This window comes from Orycteropus afer, unplaced genomic scaffold, assembly GCF_000298275.1.
Source record: "Orycteropus afer afer isolate SDZICR_OR568_19922 unplaced genomic scaffold, OryAfe1.0 scaffold00201, whole genome shotgun sequence".
In the NCBI taxonomy this organism is placed as follows: Eukaryota; Metazoa; Chordata; class Mammalia; order Tubulidentata; family Orycteropodidae; genus Orycteropus; species Orycteropus afer.
In genome coordinates, this window is record NW_006921788.1 from 4,071,021 (window position 1) to 4,094,069 (window position 23,049).

Consider the following 23,049-nt stretch of genomic DNA (forward strand, 5'->3'; position numbering starts at 1 on the left):
GAAAGGAAGTCCAAGAGTCACATAAATAAACCTAAAGTTAAAATTGTGATAAAGTCACTAGATTGAGATCTAGAACAAAGTGACCTTACCACATCTAAAGGCAAAGTAGTGTGAAAAGTCCCTGAGCCATGATCTGAAGGATATGTAAAACACATCCAAAAGTCTTTTGGAGAAAAATGATTAAAATGCAAGCACTATAAGAATAGGGCTTTTTGTCTGCTGTATTTGTTCTGATACATTTGAAATGCCAAGAACGTACCTGACACAGAGAAGCCACTTAATAACTAATTGTGAAATATAAGAATATTCTAAGAAAAGGGAACCACATATCGAACTGTCATGAAGCAGGAACTCAATGAGGAACAGTGGGGATGAAGAGCAGAGAGTGAGTGGAAGAAAGGTGGGAGAGGCCAAATCACATCGGGCTTGGAGAGGCAACTTACAAACCTGGCATTTAGTCTCAGATAAGCAGACAGCCAGTGGGTTTATCGGGGTGGTCAGTGATAACATAATCACAATTACATTTCAAAAAGATTGCTTGGCTGCAGTGTGAAGGAAAAAAAAAAAAAAAAGAGAGTGGGCAAGAGTCCAGGTGGGAGAGAAGTGTGATCTGGATTAGGATGGTAAAGAGGCTGAGGAAAAAGTGAATGGATTCTAGAAATGCTTAAGAGGTAATGTGATCTCAGCTGTTGACAGTTATAAATGGGTTTGAAAAAAGGTGACAGATCAAAGAGGACTCTTAAGTCTACAGGAATTAACTCTCAACTGAGACAGGGAACACTTGGAAAAAATCAGATTTTTCTTGGGGGGGGGCTGTTGTTGTTCTTCTTAGGTGCCATTGACCCATCTCCAACTCATAGTGACCCTATGCACAGCAGAATGAAACACTGCCCGGTCCTGCGCTAGTTCCATGATCCCTGCTATACTTGAGCTCTTGCAGCTATTGTGTCAAAACATCTCATTGAGGGCCTTCCCCTCCCTCATCGACCCTCCACCTTACCAAGCATGACATCCTTCTCCAGAGAATGGTCCCTTCTGAAAACATGACCAAAGCAGGTGGGACGAAGTCTGGCCATTCTGGCTTCCAAGGTGCATTCCAACTGCACTTCCTCCAGGACAGATTTGTTAGATCTTTTAGCAGTCCATGGCACTTTCAGCATTCTTCACCAGCACCACAACTCAAAAGCATCAACTTTTCTTCAGTCTTCCTTATTCATTGTCTAGCTTTCACATGGATATAGGGCAACTGAAAATACCATGTCTTGTGTCAGGCGCACCTTAGTCCTCAAGGAGACATCTTTGATCCTCAGCACTTGAAAGAGGTCCTTTGCAGCCAATTTTCCCAGTGCTATACATCGTTTGATGTCCTGACTGCTGCTTCCATTGGCACCGATTATAGAACCAAACAATGTGAAGTCTCTGACAACGTCAATCTTTTCCCCATTTATCACGATGCTGCCTATAGGTCCAGTTGTGAGGATTTTTGTTTTCTTTATATTGAGATGTAATCCATACTGCAGACTGTATTCTTCAATCTTCATTAGTAAGTGCTTCAAGTCATCCTCACTTTCAGCAAGCAAAGTCATATCAGCGTATTGCAGGTTGTTAGTGATTCTTCCTCCAATCCTGATGCCACGTTCTTCTTCATATAGTCCAGCTTCTCAGATTATTTGCTCAGCATACAGATTGAATAAGTATGGTGAAAGGATACAACCCTGACACACCCCCTTCTTGAGTTTAAACCATGTAGTATTCCCTTTTTCTGTTCAAACGACAGCCTCTTGGTCCATGTACAGGTACCTCATGAGTACAATTAAGTGTTCTGGAATTCCCATTCTTCTCAGTGTTATTCATAATTTGTTATGATCCACAAAATCAAATGGTTTTGCGTAGTCAGTAAAACACAAGTAAACATCTTTCTGGTATTCTTTGCTTTAAGCCAAGATCCATCTGACATCAATAATGATAACCCTCGTTCCATGACCTCTTCTGAATCCAGCTTGCATTTCTGGAAGTTCTCTGTCAATATACTGCTGCACCATTTTTGAATTATCTTCACTAAGATTTTACTTGCATGTGATATTAATGATACTGTTCGATAATTTCTACATTCTGTTGGATCACCTTTCTTTGGCATGGGTACAAATATGGATCTATTCCAGTCAGTAGACCAGGTAGCTGTCTTCCATATCTCCTGGCATAGCTAAGTGAGTGCCTCCAGCAGGGCATTCATTTGTTGAAACATCTCAATGGGTATTCTGCCAATTCCTGGAGCCTTGTTCTTCGCCACTTCCTTCAGTGCAGCTTTGACTTTCTTCCTTCAATACCATTGGTTCCTGATCATAAGCCACTTCCTGAAATGGATGATCAACCAGGTCTTTTTGGTACAGTGATTCTGTGTATTCCTTCCATCTTCTTTTGATGCTTCCTGCATCATTCAATATTTTGCCCATAGAATCTTTCAATATTCTAACTCAAGGCTTAATTTTTTCCTCAGTTCTTTCAGCATGAGAAATGCCAAGCGTGTTCTTCCCTTTTGGTTTTCTAACTCCAGGTCTTTGCATATTTCATTATAGTAATTGGCTTTGTCCGCTCGAGCTGCTCTTTTGAAATCTTCTGTTCAGCTCTTTTATCTTGTCATTTCTTGTATTTGTTTTAGCCACTCTCTGCTCAAGGGCAAGTTTTAGAGTCTCTTCTGACATCCATTTTGGTCTTTTCTTCCTTTCTCATCTTTTTAATGACCTCTTGCTTTCTTCATGGATGATGTTCATGATGTCATCCCATAATTATTCTGGTTTTCAGTCACTGGTGTTCAATGCATCAAAACTATTCTTTATATGGTCTCTAAATTCAGGAGGGGTCATATTTAAGGTCTTATTTTGGTTCTTGTGCACTTTTTAATTGTCTTCAACTTCAAGTTGAACCTGCATATGAGCAGCTGATGGTCTGTTCCACAATCAGCTCCTGGCCTTATTCTGGCTGAAGATACTGTGCTTTTCCATTGCCTTTTGCCACAGATGTAGTCAATCTGATTCCTGTGTGCCCTATCTGGTGAAGTCCATGTGCATAGCCACCAGTCATATTTTGAGTGCCTTCCAACCTAAGAGGCTCATCTTCCTATGCTGTATCAGACAATATTTCCGGACTATTCATAAAGTTGCTTGGTGATGTATCAGACAGTTTTTCTCTGCTATTCATAAGATTTTTTCCCTGCCAATTCTTTGAGAAGTGGATGGCCTCTTCCTTCTTCCTAGTCTGTCTCAGTCTGTAAGCTGCATTGAAAGCTGTGCACCACATGCAACCCTGCTGGCATTTGAAACACCAATGGCACAGTCTCAAGCCTCACAGCAACATGCAAGGCACCACAGTAGGACAGACTGACAGCCAAGTTTTTCTCCCTTAGCTCTTCAATATCTCTCTGCCCTCCCCTTACCTAGATCCCTCAGCTCTGTCTTGTCCCTGGCTTTTCCCCCCACTTCCTGCCCCTTGGGGTAGGGCCTGTTATCTCCCTCCCCTTACCTGGTTCTTGTGTGGGGGTGGGGGTGGGGGTGGGGAGAGAATTATTAGTTTGGTTTTTGAAATGTGTTTAAGACAACCAGTTGGTATTACCAACCAGGCAGGTTAAAATACTGGCCTAGAGATGGAAGGCAAGATTAAAGGCTTCTAACCAAACTAGAGACATAACGGTGACAAAAGGAGTTCTAAACTGAAGACCAAAATCCTAAACTGCCTCCTCACTTTTTTTAGATACGGCACTGCATTTCATCTACTCTGACTCATAGCAATCCTACATTGCAGAGCAGAACTGCCCCATAGGGTTTCTAAGGCTCTAAATCTTTATGGAAAGACTTTCTCTGGCAGAGCGGCTGATGGGTACAAACTGCCAATCTTTTGGTTAGCACCTGTGCACTGAAATGCCAACTTTCTGTTCAGCAGTCAAATCCCTTAGGCACTGTACCACCAGAGCAACTTAACCACTATGCAGGGATGCTGAATTGCACTAAACCAAAACCAAACTCACTGCTGCTGAGTCAATTCAACTCATAGCAACCCCTCCTTGGGATTCTGAGGCAGTATCTCTATGAAAGTAGATTGCTCCATCTTCCTTCTGAGGAGTAGCTGGTGGGTTTGAACCACCAGCCTTCTGGTTAGCAGTCAAATGCCTTAGGCACTATGCCACCAGAGTGCCTTAATTGCACTAAAGTTAAGTCTAAATAAGAATTGTATGCACCTGTTTCAACTTACCTACAAATCTGATTTAAAGACACATTTAGGAATGGAGCTCATTCAGACAGGATACAGAAAACAAGAAATCTTTATAAAAATTAGATGTGCTGGCTATATGGGTACAGATGTTATGACCTACAGAGCATAGACAGACACACACCAATATAGTGACCAATAATGTTATTGTATTTGGTATCATGACATAAAAAATAACAAAATAGCTTGATTTGACTGGTAATAGGAAACACAGGCATGTAAACTGGTACTTGTCATAGAGGTACAAATTGGTCATATGCTGATATTGTTTATGTATAGAGACACACATACATATGATTTCTCTTAGAAACAGAATATATAAATTCTTAAGTTACAGGGATAATTACTAAACTAAATGCATTTGGTATGACTACACACTTGTTCCATAAGTACAACATTAACAAAAATGGCAAGAATTCTAAGAACTAAAAATTACTAGATTCAATACTTTTACTCCATTCACAGTTTTTCTCAGTAAAGTCTATTGTAGTCTTCTGTCATCTATAAAATTATATGAACAGGCACTTTCATACATTCTCAGTATGAATATAATGACTACTGACATAAAAGACTCTGGTAATAAGAGTACCTAAATTGTCATAAAAAATCACCAGGCATCAGAAAAAAAAAAGAAAAGTTGCATTTGGGCCCATTAAGTTTTATGGTGGACTGTACTTTATATGTTGTCTGATCCTTGAAAAATTAGTTATCTTTATATGATACATTATACAGCATATCTGAATAATCAGGACAGTCCATTACCCTAAGAATGCAAAATAACAGAGTTGACCATACCTGTTCCATCCCTTCTTCAGGATCAGGACCAAACCACCCAAAGAAAACAAATTGCTCAGTCATACCTCCAAATGCAGCAGAACTTGTATTTCTACTTGAAGTCATTCAGAGAAATATGACTATGCAGTTCTATGTTAATTTAGTGTAACTTGCAAACCACATATAATGGAAGGATTTTGGAGCACAAAGTTTTAACAGCATTGAACTTGCATTAAATGCTGGCTTGCATTTTCAAACAAATGTCAAGTTCATATATGCAACAATTCTGCACCAAAGAACAAATTAATAAACTTTTGTTATCTTGCAGTAAAATATGTATTCAATAATTATACTACTAATTTAAATGCCAAACTAGAATAATGAGCAGGAAAGGAACCACTTCCTCTTTAATTCATCTTTATAAAAAAACAAATTTATGTGGAACTTGGGTTAGATTTCAGTGTACTGAAAAGGTACACTTCCCACGCCCTATTTTGGGGAAGTATTTAGAAACTTCAATGCCTTGAAATCAACTTTTACAATAGTAACTGTTACAGCCAGTTAATTCTTTTTCAAGATTAAATGAGGATGGGGCTTGTAGACAATACCTCAGCCCTTTTATTGGAAAAATACACTTTTCAGATATTTAGGTTATTGTTGTTGTTAGGTGCCACTGAGTCAACTATAATTTCAACTCATAGTGACCACATGTGACAGAACAGAAACTACTTCATTAGGTTTTCTGGACTATCATCTTTATGGGAGCAGATTACCAGGTCTTTCTCCTGCAGAGCAACTGGGTAGGTTTGAACTGCCAACCTTTCAGTTAGCAGCCAAGCATTTAACTGTTGTACCACCAGGGCTCCTTAGGTATTTAGCATGTATTCTGAATTATATTCAGATTCCCAAACAAGTCCACATCTACTCTAGACCTCGAAAATCAGAAAGTAATGAAATATGTAGAGTTCAAGAAAAGCTCTTGATTTTTTTTTCCAACCCAAGGCTTATATAACATAGGATTAGGGTTCCATACATGTAAGTGAAAAGAGCATTTCAGTTTTCATGGAGAACTTCCAGAGTCTTCTCTAAATCCTGAAGACAGGTCATATCTTCATTTGAACAGTTTCTGACTGTACTAAAGTTCTGTTTCTAATAGAGATAACTATCTATATCTGCCTTTATGGATACAGATAAACTGTTCTTTTGAAAACAATTCTACAGATTTCTATTTTTTTGTAAACCACACTCTAATTACTTGAAATTGGATTACATTTAATAAAAACATTGTTAAAACCTGGTTGACCTTGCCACAGACTCTTTAAAATATGCACATATGAACAAGCCTCTACTCATCTACCCAAGATCTTCCTAGGCCCTTACCATCATCTTCACACTCTTCCAGAGGCTTCTGCTGCTTGTTCAGGCACCGAGGGTCTAGCCAAGATGTGGTTTTAGTGTTATGGCTACAAATGAGAAATGAAAACAAGAAATTTGTTGGGAAAAGAAAAGCTCAAAGACATAAGAATTACACACTCTTCAATGCTTGCTCCTCAACCAAAGTCCACATGCTTCCCAACAGCAGGTACAAAGAAGAGAATCTGAGCTTGGAATTATTAAAGGGCTTGCTGGTGGTGGTGGTGGTAGGAGGTATATCTTAATATGGCTCCTTACCTACTAATAAACCCACTGCCATCGACTTGATTCCAACTCACAGTGCTCTCCACTGGGTTTCCAAGGCTATAAATCTTTATGGAAGTAGATTGTTTCACTTGCCTACTGTGGAATAGCTAATGGGTTTGAACCACCAATCTTCTGGTTAGCAGCTAAAGTGCCTTACCCACTACACCATCAGAGCTCTTTTACCTACCTGACAGAGTCATTCAATTGCTGAAAGCTCAAATACAATGTAATGCCAGTTTTATTTTTGTATAGTGAGTTCCAAATGACATCCCTTGTCCTATTGTGGAAAAATGAGGGTCTTCAAAGGTGGGGACCAGGTTTGCTGGTCCAATAGAGCCTGGTGTAACCACTGAGACTATGGCCCCTAGCTGCCCTGCAGGTCTGGAATTGAAGCCACACCTGTGGTTTCCAGCCAAACAAAGTACAGGTACGTGAATTAAACATTTACCTCAAGCAGACACACGTCCTGGAGAGAACAATCATGGGAGAAGGAAGCACAGGGAGACAACTCAGGGCGCAGAAGAGTATGGAGGGATGGACACTGGGAAGAGGTAACTATGGGGAGGAAGTGGGAGGGGAGCTGTTGCATTGTAAATTTTGGTCAATGACATGAGACAAAGTATATTATGTGAACTGCTGTATGAAAAGTGAATTTACTCTGTAAATCTTCACCCAAATCAAAATCAAAATAATAATAATAAAGCTATTAGCCACAAAAAAAAAAAAAATGAGGGTCTTCAAATTTGCTGAGGAGCAAACTCCAATTAACTTCAAATTTGCGTTTGACTTACATCCTAGATGCTGAAATTTACTAAGAAGGTTGCTATTCCACTCATGACCTTCCATAAGAATTCTCATGACAGTGTGAAACTACCTCAATTCACCCAAATGCCTCAAAGCATATCATTAATCACTGTGTCCTAAATTATGCCTTAGAAATGTTGTTGTTATGTGCCGTCGAGTCAGACCCAACTCATAGCGACCCCTCCTTTGGTTTCTGAGGCAGTATCACTATGGCAATAGATTACCCAACCTTCCTTCCGAGGAGTGGCTGGTGGGTTTGAAGTGCCAGCCTTCTGGTTAGCAATCAAGTGCCTTAGGCACTATGCTACCAGAGCTCCCTGCCTTAGACATAGTGCACTGAAAAAAAAAAAAAAAAAAAAAAAATCTCACTGCTGTTGATTTGATTCCGACTAATAGTGACGCCTCCTTAGTCTTCTGAGGCAGTATCTTTATGCGACGGCAGTGAGTTTTTTTTTTTTTTTTTTTTCCTTCCCCCCGAATCTCTGAGGAAGTAGATTGCCCAGTATTCCTTCCAAGGAATGGCTGGTGAGTTTGAACAGCCAACCTTCTGGTCAGCAGTCAAATGCCATAGGCACTATGCTACCAGAGCTCCTAGATGTAGTGTACTCACTCACTGCTCTTGAGTCTGATCTGACTCACAGCAACCCCTCCTTGGGTTTCCCAGGTGGTATCACTACAGAAGTAGATTGCTCAATCTTCCTTCCAAGGATTAGCTGGTGGATTTGAACCACGAGACTTCTGCTTAGCAGTCTTAGGAACTACACCACCAGAGCTCCTAGACATAGTGTCAGCAACCCAAAATTACATAGAATAAATAGGACCTGGGCCAACTTAGGAGAAACAAAGTGTGTCATCCAACTGCCTTCTGGAGGGTAGAGTCCAAATCTAGATGAAATGTTTCAAGATACTTGGGTTACTGAATGCTTGAAGTATACAGAAACATTCCCAAGAACATTGATCGCCCTTGAGTCATGCTCAAAATATCACAAGAAAGATGGGAAGAATCGAGCTTCTGTGCTTCCCAAAGCAAATCAAGACACTGGCCTCAAGTCCCCAGTCCATTCTCTACAAGCTAAGTGGTGGGGCAATGGACTACAAGTCAAGTTGTTCTGGCTACAAACTGGAAACAAAATCAGGAAATCTGTTAGAAAAAGAAATTTTTTTGAAGTTTAGGTAGTTGTTAGTTGCCATCAGGTCGATTCCAATTCATGGCAAGCCCATGTGGCAAACCCATATATGGAGAAGACCCTGCTCCATAGGGTTTGTAAGGCTGTGATCTTTCAGAAGTAGCAATTTACCAGGCCTGCCTTTGAAAGTACCTCTGGGTGGGTTTGAACCACCAATCTTTTGGCTAGTCGAGTGCTTAACTGTTTATACCATCTAGGGACTCCTAAAGTTTAGGTAGTAACTTACTTTTTTTTTTTTAAGCTTTAAGTTTAGGTTATAAATATGACAAAAAATACTAAATTACTTTAGATTAAAATCTTATTTATTGTTAATGAAAAAGCATAGCTTAAAAGAAAAACAGAATGGGCAAATGTATATACATGTCATCTCAAATGTGCTATAAGAAAAAAAAAAAGATAAGCTTTTTATATATGTTACAGTTTATTTAATCCTTACAGTAATCAACGGGAAAATTAATAGTATTAAAATTATTACTCTCCATTTAACAGATGAGAAAACTGAGGATGGAAAGGTGAAGAAATTTGCCAAAGAATCCTCTACTGACTAATTGTAGAACTTGAAATCAAACCAAGGGATTCTGGTACCAGAACCTATGTCTGCATATCTCTAGTCAAAATGATCATTGCTGGGAGGGAGGATTATGCATAATTTTAAAAATAAATGTTTTTGAGTTAATTGTAGATGCACATGCAGTTTTAAGAAACAGTACAGAGAGAGCCCACATGTCCCTTACCCAGGTTCCACCAATGGTACCCACTGCCATAGAGTTGATCTGGATTCATAACGACTCTATAAGACAAAAGAACTGCTCCATTGGGTTTCTAAGTCTGTAATCTTTATGGAAGCAGACTCCCTCAACTTTCTTCCATACAGTGGCTGGTGGGTTTGAACCACAGACTTTTTGGCTAGCAGCTGAGTGCTTAACCACTACATCACCAGGGATCCTTCTACCAATGAAAACATGTTATAAAACTATTGTTCAGTATCACAAAAAGGATACTGATAACTATACAGTCAAGACACAGAGCATTTCCTTCACAAGGATCCCTCATGTTGCCTGTTTATAGCAGCACACAGTATTCTTCATATTCCTCCCCCACCCCTTTTCTTTAAACTCTGGAGACCACTAATCTGCTCTCTACTTCTATAATTTTACAGTACATAAAATTTGGGGAACAGCACTGCTCACATAACATAATTCTCTGGAGATTGATCCAGGTTGCTCCATGGATCAATAATTAGTTCTTTTAACTGATGAGTAGAATCCCATGGTCTAGATGTGCCACTGTTTAACCATTCAAGGATTTCTGTGTTGTCTCCTCTTTGGGAGCTATTATTAATATATGTGTTATGAACCTTCATGTACAGATTTTTGGATCAAAATAAATGTTAATTTCTTTGAGATCAAGGATCAAATGTAACACTGGGTCATGTGACAGCTGCATTTTTTGTTTTGTTTGTTTTTAACAAACATTTGCCATTTTAAGCAGTTGCATGTTTAGCTTTCTAAAAAACATCCAAACTGGTTTTTAGAATGCAGTACCATTTTACCTTCCACCACCAACATAGGAAAATTCAATTTCTTCACATCCTTGCCATCAATTAGTGTTGTCACAATTTTTAACCATTCTGATACCTGTGTGGTATTATCTCATTTGAGATTATATTTGCATTTATCTAATGGCTAATGATGCTGAACATCTTTTCATTTCTGGGACAAAGTTCTGCTTAAGTCACCAATTCACTATCCATAAGCTAAGTTGGTGGGGTAAAAAAATTACAAGTCAAGAAGTTGTGGCTACAAATCAGAAACAAAAACAAGAAATTTGTTTGAAAAAAAATTGGAGGGTAAAAATAAGTGTTCACTTCTCTGGGATAAACAATATTTGTCCTCTCTATATCTATATCCTCTTTGGGAGCTCTGGTAGCATAGTGCCTAAGGCACTTGACTGCTAATCAGAAGACTGGTGGTTCAAACCCACCAACCACTCCTCAGAAGGAAGGTTGGGCAATCTACTTCCATAGTGATACTGCCTCGGAAACCCAAGGAGGGGTCACTGTGAGTCGGGGCCGATTCGACGGCACATAACAACAACAACAACATCCTCTTTCGTAAACTGTCCGTTCAGGTATTTTGCTTATTTTCCAATTGAATGGTTTGATTTTTAAGTTCTGTTCATTTTTCCCAAAAATCAATATTCTCTGTTAATCAGACTGAAAAATTTCCATTTTCTGTGTTTAAGTTCACTGATTCTTTTCTCTGTTCCCTCTATTCTGCTGCTGAATCCATCCTTTGAGTTTTTACTCAGTATAAAATTTTCCATTTGATTTTTTTTTTGTATCTTCTATCTCTTCGCTGACTTTCCTATTTTTTGCTGTAACATTCTATTTTTCATTTGTTTCAAGCATGTCTGTAAATTCTCATTGAGCACTTTTAAGATAGCTGCCCTAAATTCTCTAACATATCTGTCATCCTGCATTTGACATCTATTATCTTTATTCACTCACTGTTTCCTGGTTCTTGGTATTAGGTTATGGGACTCCAGATCCTTTTGAAACCTTTCATGTTAGCTGTCTTCTTTTGACAATGCTGTGGCAGGGTAAAGAGGAGGGCTGTCTTATTCTTGCCAAGTGGAGGTGAAAGTCCAGGTTCCTCACTCAGCATCTGTGGACATCCATGGGAGGAAGGAGCTTCTTATTACTGCTAGACAGGGGTGGGAGTTTCCCCAGTAGGCCTCCACTTACACCACCTTGGCTGGGACGGTCTGAGTGCCTTATCACTGATCCCCAAGAGACCACCATTTTGCAGGGCTGAAAGTTCTGGTTCCCCATTAAATTTGCTCCAACACCCATCCCAGTGAGGAGAAGGTGAGGTGCCTCATAACTGCCAATTAGGAGTGGAAGCCCAGGCTCCCTGCATGGAGGCAGTGTCTCTAACTACCTGGCAAATATATCAAAGCCCCAGCTTCCTAAGCTTTTTCTGACACCACCAAGGGTATGGGGTCCTGTTATAGTTTTTTGAAAGTGGAGGTCTAATTTCCCCACTTGGTTTTTCCTGGTATGGGTAGAACTGGAGGCCTAGTACTTTCTGTTATTTGGCTGAAGTAGAGTAGTTACCACCTAAAAGTTGTCTGTCATACGGATTTCCCCTTTCCTGCTCCTTTGGCTAGAGAATGCATACTTTCGTGGAGTTTTTATATTTACTGTCTGTACCTACTGGTGTTTCCATGTTGCAGGCTTCTTCAGCACCCAGTCCGGGATATATGAGGTATAAAGAGAATTCATGGAACTCACCACCATGTCAGCCCTTTAAAACCAGGTCCTTTACAGGTCTTCCAAGGGCTCGCATAACATAAATCTTATGTCTTTCTTTCAAAGTCTTGTTATGTTTTTTTTTCTATATAATGTTCTTTTTATTTTACATCATTTCTTAGATTTCTCACAAAGTATAATACTAAAGTTTATACATATGTGTATGTGTGGGTGTGTGTGTACAACAAAGCATCCTAGAGATCTGTTTCCATAGAAACTTAATTTGCTATTCAATGTAAGGTACGCTAAGACAATGTTTTCCAAAAAGGAAGGACACCTCAATGCTCATTAAGAAGGAAATATAATTTAGTTTAAAATAAAAATGGTGTGTATCTAATTAGTTAACATCTATGTAAGTTTATAGTTGCTGACCAAATTCCACAGCTTCAAAATCTGCCACATTTTTGTCTGATTTTCTATTAAATGCAGCATCAGCTAAAAGCTAAATTAAGCTGTGCAAGTGGGCAAGTCACTGAGTCTCCTATAAACTGTCCATCAGAGGCTATAGTCTCAACAACCATCAGGCTTCCATTTTCACTTTTCAAATTTCATCAAGTCAATCATCAACAAAATTATTGTTACATTTTTCTCAAAAATTGGAATTTCACACGTTATTCTGGATCAGGTAGGCCTCTATTACACATCCCTTTTCTTAACATGCATCTTTCTTACTAATGGACATAAGTTCAAAGGCAACTTATTGCAACAAGCTAAGTATAACTCTTGAGCTTAGAGCTGACATGTATTCTTATAACAATAGTTAAACTCCTCTGCAATAGCCAAAGATTATGATGTATCAAGATGATAACAACAGTGTTCACTAATTAGCACTAAACTCAGTGTTTTACATCTATTTTCACACTTAAATCTTATTATTAGCCTGACAAAGTCAGATGATTCATAATATTTCAATCTTCTTTTACAGATAGGGAAATTGACATGCAAAGAAGTAAATTCAAGTTCCCAAGGTCACAAAACTAGCCGATGGTGGAAACAACTTGGTTGTAGAGCTGAGTTATTAACCACTATAAATCCCTGCCTACCAGAAAAAGAATACACCTTCCAGGGTTGACTTAATAAGCATTTTAAAAAACAAAACATGAAAACAGAAATGGATTGTCCCTTCTCTCTGGTTTCAAACTATCATAGGAGCTTTAGGTCACTTATCTCAGTCTTCCCAGGTAGGCTCTAGAAAGGATGTTCTAAGATCATCTTTTCCTTCACTCTTATGTCTTTAGGAAACATACATTTTCAGCTTGTTTAATTTTCCTCCTCTCATTGCAAAATACATGCTCAGTTTAAAAAAAAAAAAACTACAAAGAAATGTAGTATGTGATTAGAAAGTAAATTCCTTTCTTAACTCAAGCCCAATTGTTAATATACACTTCCAGAATGTTTTTATATGCAGAACTACATCTACACAGCCACAGAAATAAAGGTAAACATGTAATACATGTAGGTAAATGTTATTAGTTGCCATAGCAAAACTTATATATAATAGAATGAAAGGTTGCTTGGTCCTGGGCCATCTTCACAATCATTGCTCTGTGTGAGCCCACTGTTGCAGCCACTGGGTCAATCCATCTCATTAAAGGCTCCCTCTTTTTTTGCTGACCCTCTACTTTACCAAGCCTGATGTCATTCTCCAGCAATTGGTCCCTCCTGATAATAAGCCCAAAGCATGTGAGTCAAAGTCTCGCTATCCTCACTTCTAAGGTGCATTGTGGCTGTACTTCTTACAAGACAGATTTGTTTGCTCTACTGGCAGTTCATGGTATACTCAATATCCTTCACCAACACTGTAATTCAAAGGCATCGATTCTTCTTTGGTCTTCACTTTTCATTGTCCACATTTCACATGCATATGAGGTGATTAAAAAATATCTTGACTTGGATCACGTGCACCCTCAAGTGACATCTTTGCTTTTTAAAACTTTCAAAGAGGTCTTTTGTAGCAGATTTTCCCAACAGAATACATCATTTGATTTCTTTATTGCTGCTTCCATGGATGTGGACTGTTGATCCAAGAAGAATGAAATCCTTGATAACTTTAATTTCTTTCTCAATTACCATGATATTTTTTTACTGGTCCAGTTTTAAGGATTTTAGTTTTCTTTATGATCAAATATAATCCATACTAAAAAGTATCTTTTACTTTCACCACAAAGTACTTGAAATCATCTTCACACATATACATGTATAATATATAGAGAGAAAATCTCCAAAGTATGTGAGTCATGTGAGTCAAAGTCTTGCCATCTTCACTTCCAAGGTTAGGAGAGATATATATGTGTGTGTATGTATATATATATCTACAAAGCTGAGATAGTACCTATATTGTTTTGCAATGTCCCTCCTGATTCTTTAATGTTCACTTAACAGTAACTCTTCAACTTCAATTTATACCAGTAATAAATTTACATATACTTTCTTTTTTTTTCTTAGCTTAATTAGTCATGTTCTTTTTCTTTTTTTAGTGGTACATAAAATAATTGTGACTCAAATGTAGGTAACAGAGCCAAAGCATAGCATTTTAAAAACAGACTACTGTTGCTTGGGAAGTTCACACTTCCTAGACTTACTTTGCAGAATGGTTTCAGTTCTTTTTTTTTTTTTTCCAGTAAAGGTTATTTAGTAAATGCTTAGGTATACAGATTTTAAGTTTAAGTAATTTTGAAAAGTTTTCATATCTATATACTCTCAAACGTCAATTCCTATGTCTCATACCATGTATAAAAATTACCTTAAAAGAATTACAGACCTAAATGTAAAATATAAAACTTCTGAAAAAAAAAAAAAACATAGCAGAAAATCTTTATGAACTTGGTTTAGGCAAAATTTCTTAGCTATTATACCAAAATCATTACTGAGAAGACAAAAAAAAATTATTTATTAGACTTCATGATAATTAAGAATGTCTGCTCTTCAAAAAACAATGGAAAAAAAATCCATATTCAGACAAAATGTTTGCAAATGACACATATTTTAGAGAATTGGATCCAAGGTACGTGAAGAACTCTTAAATCTTGAGAATGAAAAAACTGCAACATGATTTGGAAAAAAAAATTATTAATGGCTAAATATATTCTGTATATATTATATCATGATTTAAGTATGCCATAATTTAGTTATCTAATCCTTTAGCAAAATTATTAACTTTATGCTTTCTCATGCTCTTCAGACTCAACGATTAGGATGATGTGTCTGATTACTTTTTTGCGTGCAAAGCTTATTAAGCCGTGTGAGAGAATACCCTCAATATGTAATCAATCCTTTTAGATTTAATTTGCAACTGTAGCTGCTAGATGGAGGGAAGGAAGGGGAAAGAAAGAGAGGGTGATATTTAGGTACAAATAATGGTATACTTTACTCTATAAAATAGACTTCTCCATTTTCGGTATAGGCCATCTCCCAGTTTTCAGGTAGAGGACCTAAATTATCCTCTGCAGAAAGAGGTAGGTATTGAGGGAACTTCTGAGAAGGGTCCGTGATGGGGGCAGCAATGATGCTACTATTCACAGGCGGTAGCGCTGTCTCTTGGAGAGTATGCTCGTCTTGGTCACCAGAATCGGCTGTTTAATTACGTGGGGGGAAGAGAGAGAAAAGAGGGAAAAAAGTAGTTATTCACTGATCACACTCCAAACCTGTGAAATCCACTGTTGTTGTTAGGTACCATCAAGTCGATTTCAACTCACAGCCACACATCTGACAGAGCAGCACTACCCTGTAGGGTTTTCTAGGCTGTAATCTTTATGGGAGCAGACTGCCATCTCTTTTTGTTCTCAGAGCCAAAGGATACGTTCAAACCACCAACCTTTTGGTTAGCAGCCAAGTGCTTAACCATGTGCCACCAGGGCCCCCTGTACCTATATTCTTAAAAGCCCTTATTCTTGCCTAATTGCTGGTCATTGACCATGACTTCTGTTTCATTTAGATGGATGTTCCTTTGCTAGAAATCATCAAAGTAATTGATAAACTATATTTTACCTAAAAAGAACAAGGAAAAATACGTACTCGAAAATTCATTGTTCACACTCCTGGTAATATCAAAGAAGAAACAAAGCCTTAAATTGGTCACTAAAATTAAGAAGATGATCAAAACACAAAACTGACTTGAACTCTCATTCCATAGGTTTTTGTTTTGTTTTGTTTTTTACTTGTTATTTGGGTGAAAGTTTACAGAGCAAATTCACTTTCCATACAGTAGTTCACACACACGTTGTCTCATGACATTGACTACAGTTTACCCCAATGCAACAGCTCCCCTCCCACTTCCTCTGGATAGTTACTTTACCTCTTCCCTGTGTCCATCCCTCCATGCACTCCTGCCCCCTCAACTATCTCCCTGTGCATAAACAACCCCTCTTTCTCCCATGATTGTTTTCTCCAAGGAGTATATCTACCTCAGGTACCATAAGGTTTTTTGTTTTGTTTTATGACTTTGACGAGAAGCCTTTGGATGTAAAAAAAAAAAAAAAAAAAAAAGGTTTATGATGGAAACACAAATAGAGTGGAATTATTGCCCATTTTCATATAAATTATTTAAAACATTTTTGGTAAACACTAGCAAAAATCCAAGACTCTTACAATTTGAGGTGGAGATTATATATAATTTTAGAATATGGAGACAGCTATACCAGTGAGTCAGATTTGAGCCTTTTTGAAAAAGTGGAAAGAATGCTCTTGTAAAAACCAAGACAGTTACCCCCAGAACAGTAACATGTGTGCAAACTGACTTGACATGGATCTTAACAGAGGGCTTTAAGTACATAAACTCTTTGCCTTCTTATTAACTGGAAACAACAAGAGGTGATGTCATCAAAGTATCCACAAATGGCACTGTTGACATTCAGCTGAATTTTTATAGAGGACGATGATATTAAATGTCAATCTCCATGGGGTTTTAAAATGTAACAGTCAGGGGATGTAGTTATTTCCTATCTCCCAGAATAATTCTCTTGAAGACATTTCTTATTTACTGAAAGCAAACTGAAGAATAATAAATGGCCGTTTTCAAATCTTTCTCTGATGAGTAGCTCCCAATGATATACACATGACTAAAGGTAATCCAAAGTTATTAAGTACATGCAGAGCTTACCAGACAACAACCTCCACCAAAAACCCCACTACCTTTGAGAAGGCTGTATGTGGTCCTTCCTACCTTGCACTCATTCCCTCTTTCTTCTAGTACCACCAACTCAGATGTCCCTCCAGGTCCACATGGTCCAGCTGGTGACTGAGCCAAGCTCATTCCTAGCACCTGGGGTGGGCCCATGTCACACTTACAAGTACTCTATCACTCTTGCCTTGGACGTTCAGAAATGGGCACAGGACCCAAAGCAAATGAACCAATGTCAATCCAAGAAGTTTCATGGGAATTATCAAGCAAAAAAGTAGCCTCAGGGACTAAAGACTAAAGAGAGAAAAAGATGCCCATCAGACTGAGTCTCTGATTACATGCCTGAAGTCAAGGCTATCCCTGCCTTCTTTAGTTGCCTAATGCCCCAGATTCCATTTCCTGCTTAAAATACTTAAGAGTTGGTTTGAGGACTAGCATCTAGTTTCTTCATTAATAAAACAGCTGTAAGTGCAAAGGAAACCAAAGGGAATTAGGTCAACACAGAGGAGAGAAACATTTTGAAATTACTAACCAATAAAAGGAGAAACTGCAAAACTGAACAGTAATCAGAACATTGGCCCTCATTCTTTAGAAGCCAGTAAGTACTTGTTATCTTAGGAAGGTTAACTTTTCACACTTACATGTATATAAGAATCACTGGGAGATCTTGTTAAAATGTAAATTTCTGGCTTCCTATTACAAAGATTAGATTTAAGGTGTGGTTCCAAATTATAAATTCTTATAGCAACAGGTGATAGAGATTCAAATGATACAAGACATTTTGAGGACAAAGACATAAATAATTCTCAGAAGAATTAGAAGAAAAAAGGAGGTAGGAAATCATTTGTTAAAATGTCCCAATTTCTATTTGGGTTTACTCTCTTCTGGGCTTGAATGTACCATAAGCCAGGATCCTAGACTCTTTGGCTTTTAGGAGAGGTATTGTCCTGAAGCCAAAAGGTCTGTGTGTTGTAGCTCAGAGTACAAACTCCTGAGTCCACCCCTGCTAGGCCAGAGATGCAAATGAGGTATCTGGATGGAGCCCTGGACAGGGGTGCCCAGTCCAGAGGGTTTTCAGTGCCAGACAATAAATATCCTGGAGAAAAGTGGATTCAGGGTTGCCAGATCTTGGATTTTTCTTTTCTTTTAATATAAAAATAATGCAATGTGGCATAAGCAATAAGTGAACTGCAGTGGTTATAATAAGCACTGACTCTGGAACTAGACTGCCTGAGTTGGAATCCTGGCTTTATCATTTACTAACTGGGGCAATGTATGTAATCTTTATGTGCCTTAGTTTCCTTATCAGTAAAGTGGAAGTAGTAACAGTACCTACCTCATCAGTGAATTAATTTAGGCAAAGCACTCTGAACAGTGTCCAGGCCATGGTAAGCAGGACTTAAGTGTTAACCATCATCATCATCATCCTCATCATTATAATCATCAGAGTCAATACTGTTAATATTTGTCTCCAGACCAGATCTGGTTCCCAGCCTGACAACTTGTTACAAATAAGAAGAAAAAGCATAGGTTTTGACATCAGACTTCAGATCAAATCATACTTTTCTTCTTTCTTTCTAGCCATGTGACTCTGGAAAGGACATTACCATTCTGAGCATCTGTTTCCTCATCTGCAAAACGGGTACTACATACATGCTATGAAAAATGAATGAGATAATACATGTAAAATTCTTAGAACAGTGCCTGGTAGGTGCTAAGAGAGTGGTTGGTACCAGTATCTGGTCCTGGAATACAAGTAGCCAAAGTCAGCAATAGCCTTTTATGTGATCTTTAAGAGCCAGGAAAGGGCCAGTGCAATAGTAGACATGTAATAATTTTAAAAGTTTAGCATACCTGTTAATAGAAGCTGGATGTAGCAGAAAAAGAATAATGTGTGGCCCACTACATATGAAATAAGAGGCAACCTCAGTTGAAAATTCACTGATTAAAAGAAAAAAAAAATCAGTGACTATGTTAAAGACACATTAGCTCAGTGGGAAAGTTTCCAAGTAGTTTTAACTTCCTGGAGGAAAAAAAAAAAAAAAAAAAAAAATCCCTCCAGCAACTGGACCTTATTTTAAAATGGCTAAATATTTATTTTTACTTCTGGTGTCTTCTATGCCTTCTTTCCAGTCCAAAAGAACCTTAATCAATGCCATTCTACGAACAGAAACAAGTCTGAAAATGAAAGGTGGATGCGGACATAGGGCAGACTCAAGAAAATTCACAGCCACATTCATAACTTTGACTTTGACACATGCTTTCAATTTCAGTATCTCTTGCATTTAACTTTCTAAACATTTGGGAGCATTAGTGTTCCCCCTCTTACTAAAGGTTGCCACTGAATCCAAAGAAGACAGGTAGTGTGAAATATTGGAACGCAAACTGGACGGGGAGACATAAAACCTGGTTCTACCCTTGTCTAATTCTGTACCGGGCACTGTGCTCTTTTAACCTCTCTGATCCTCAGTGTTATCATCTATAAAATAGGGAAGGTAATACCTGGCGTGCTTACCTTTATGATTTCTAGGAGACTTACCACATACATTGTAAATAGCAGGAAAAACAAGTTTATTCATAGTAAATCCAAGTATTTACACACACACATACATACACACACACTTCTGAGGTCTTCTGGTAGTGACACATACACACCAAAGAAAACACATTTTCCAAGATTATTTTAACTTAAACATGCTTATAGATTTAAGTGCATCCCACACTGGTACACAACCAGTCAAAATCTGTAAGGTTCAAAGAACTGATGAAGTTGATTTAAATCACAAACAGCATAGTGGAGCTCTGGTGGCGTAGTGTCTAAGGCATTTGACTGCTAACCAGAAGGCTGGAAGTTCAAACTCACCAGCCACTCCTCGGAAGGAAGGATGGGCAATCTACTTCCGTTGTGATACCACTTTGGAAACCCAAAGAGGGGTCACTATGAAGTTGGGTCCAACTCGATGGCACACAATAACAGCAGCAGCATAGTGGATGAGAATGCAGGTTCCAGAGTCAGGCTTTCTGGGCTGAAGTGACAGCTCTGCCACTCACTGGCTTTGTGATGTTGTTGTTGTTGTTATGTGCCGTCGAGTCAGACCCGACTCCTAGCAACCCCTCCTTGAGTTTCCGAGGCAGTATCACTACGGAAGTAGATTGCCCCATCTTCCTTCCAAGGAGTGGCTGATGGGTTTGAACAGCCAGCCTTCTGGTTAGCAGTCAAATGCCTTAGGCACTATGCCACCAGAGCTCCCGGCTTTGTGATACTGGACAAGTTATTTGACCACTCTTTAGCAAAGGTAAGTCACATAGTCAACACTTGAGAAACATTAGCTTTTATGATAATGATTATCTCCTGGCATTTCAAATAAATGCTTTATTGCTTTCTACCATTCCAAAGAAATTGTCAGCAACTCAATGCAAAAACAGGGGGCTGCTGAAAAGGAAACCTAGACACCCATTTAAATAACATTTTGATAACTCTTCGAGGCTAACACAGCTGAATGTCAGTAGTGGTGGTTTGTTACATGTTTTCCAAGTTGTCTATAACGAATAAGGTATTTTTACATAAGCGTTTGTTTAAATAACTATGTCCTGTAAGTGTTCTCTTTGAAGGGTTCCTTTTAGGACCAAATTTTGGCCATAATTTTGAGAAGACTGTGTCTTATGTTCAACAGTCAGTCCTATGGTGAGTATCTGGGATGACTGCTCAGTGTACAGTGTCTGCCTCAATCGTCAGCTATAGGAAAGAAGTATGGGCTACCTCCCTGGGATATTTCTGGCCATTAGGCTCCCTTCTTTCTTGGCTAAAGATATTCACAATGTAACCTAAGGTATGTTATTTCAGCACCCAATAACCTTCTTCAAAAAAACCTAACAGAGGCAGCTAAAACAGTAGCAACAGCATGTCATTAAAAATATGGTATTCTGTTAAGCATTTTTAATGGCTCCATACTATTTCTGCATTTGGACATGACGGTCATGCCTTTATCATAGATGGTCCAACCAGAGGCCAAGACCTCGTTATGATATTGTTACTCTACACTCAAAGTAGTGGGTAGATCTGTACTTAGAGTGACTCAGGGTACAACAGATTTTGACACAGCCAGTTTCATACACATATCAGAGACAACATGTGTTCTGGTTACCTAGTGCGGCTCTGACAGAATATACCACAAATGGGATGACCTTAACAAACAGTTTTTTTCTCTTCCAGTTCAGGAGGCTAGAAATCCGAGTTCCAAGTGCCAGGCTCTAGGGGCTGTGTGAAAGCCCCTCGACCTTGGGCTTCAGCTCAGCCTCTTGCTCTCAGCCCAATGAACCTAGACACATCTCTCCACTCAGGAGCTTCTAGCTACTGAGGCTGACAAACCGAAGGTCAACAAATGAAAAGGCACAGTCCCAATGTTACCAAACCACATGGCAGGCCATTAATTCAAGTCCATTGAAAGTCCCAAGATCGGCAGAGCATGGCAGGCTGCTGAACAACAACATGGCTACGTGCACGGTTCAAGTGTGCCATAAGCTAGAGACCGTTCCCAAAGCTGTTTCTTACATCTGGGAAGCAGACCACATAGCCAAAGCAGCTACTCAGCTGCTTCAATAGTTTTCACCATGGAGTTAATTACGTATCTCACAATGAGGAATAACTACCATCAGCTGCCCAGCCACTCAATCAGGCCCAGCCAAGTTGACACACAAACTTAACTACTACAACATGGTTTCAATTTTTTTTTTTAAAGAACTAGGATGAGTTAGTGCATGACAGACTTTCAGACGTTCCAGTTGCAGTTTTGTAGCAAGGAGGCATTCATCTGGCATACTCCTTACAAAGTGAGTGAAACTACTCAAGGGTAGTTCTCTCTCAGTACATCTTATTGGTTTTCTTAGTGTTAGGATAGGAGCTTCAAGGAACACATCAGGTGCCAGTGAGCTTTCTATTTTCTGCAGATACTGTTGATCTGTCTGATTTTAGCAAGAGTGGCCAGGCCCCTAAGTGTTTTCACGATGCCAAGATTTCTAGTGGGGATTTCAGGTCTTCTGAGGCATGGCTTGTACAGACAGATTCATAGTGGTGAGAAAAAGGAAATGTATCAAGCCCTACAGTCAAAAACCTCTCCTTTGTTCTTGCTTTCTATCAAAAAATCTACTTAATACATAAAAGACAGAGAGAGGCACATGTGTTTCTGGGGGACAATCCAGCCAGCTTGCCAGAACTGTTTCACTGCATGTGACCCCCAAGGCCGTCCCACATCTATGTTTTGAGTTGTATCATAATTTGCTATCTTTATTTATTGAAAGATCAAAACATTAAAGAATTATCTATTTTTTAAAGAAACTTTGGATATTGTTTTGTAATCAGTGTTCATTTCAGGGAGGATGACTGAAAATGAATGAAATAATCCTAAGTAAATGAAATCAGCTGATTTTTCCAAATGTCTATGACAAAGATGGCAAGTTTCTTCTAGATACTGCAATTATAGATCAGCTACTGACCTAACCCTTGGAAAAAAACACAAATTTTCATGGAATCCAATTCTTAGAGCTAGAAGAGGGAACCTAGAAACAAAATAATCTAAGCCAGTCACTTTACTTGATAAGTGAAGTTAGGTTTTATGTTCATAATAAGGCAACTACCAAGAACTAAGCCAGGAGAATGAATCAGATCTTCTCCTTGTTTATCTCGTGCATCTTACAGCAAGTTTAGGGTTACTGTTACAGCAATAAATTTATCAAATAAATAAGTTATCATCCTCTTGAAGAATTTTGGGCTTCTGAGTTTAGTTAACAGCAAGATAAAACCTTAGACAGGTCCATAAAAGCTGTAGACAGAGGGCGGGGCAAGATGGCGGACTAGGCAGAAGGATTGCACAGACCCTCTTCAACAAAGAAAAGGGAAACCAATTAACACA

At 38.7% G+C, this 23,049-nt stretch overlaps 1 protein-coding gene across 1 annotated transcript in view; it reads right to left on the reverse strand.

The window, feature by feature from the left end:
• MAGI1 (membrane associated guanylate kinase, WW and PDZ domain containing 1) overlaps positions 1–23,049 on the reverse strand; it is a 915,229-nt gene that overhangs the window by 108,268 nt on the left and 783,912 nt on the right. Inside the window, exons 5-6 of the mRNA XM_042781953.1 lie at positions 15,392–15,593; positions 6,418–6,500 (exon numbers count right to left, since the gene is read on the reverse strand). Coding sequence (XP_042637887.1) covers positions 6,418–6,500; positions 15,392–15,593 — 285 coding nt within the window. The remainder of the gene's footprint in view (positions 1–6,417; positions 6,501–15,391; positions 15,594–23,049) is intronic.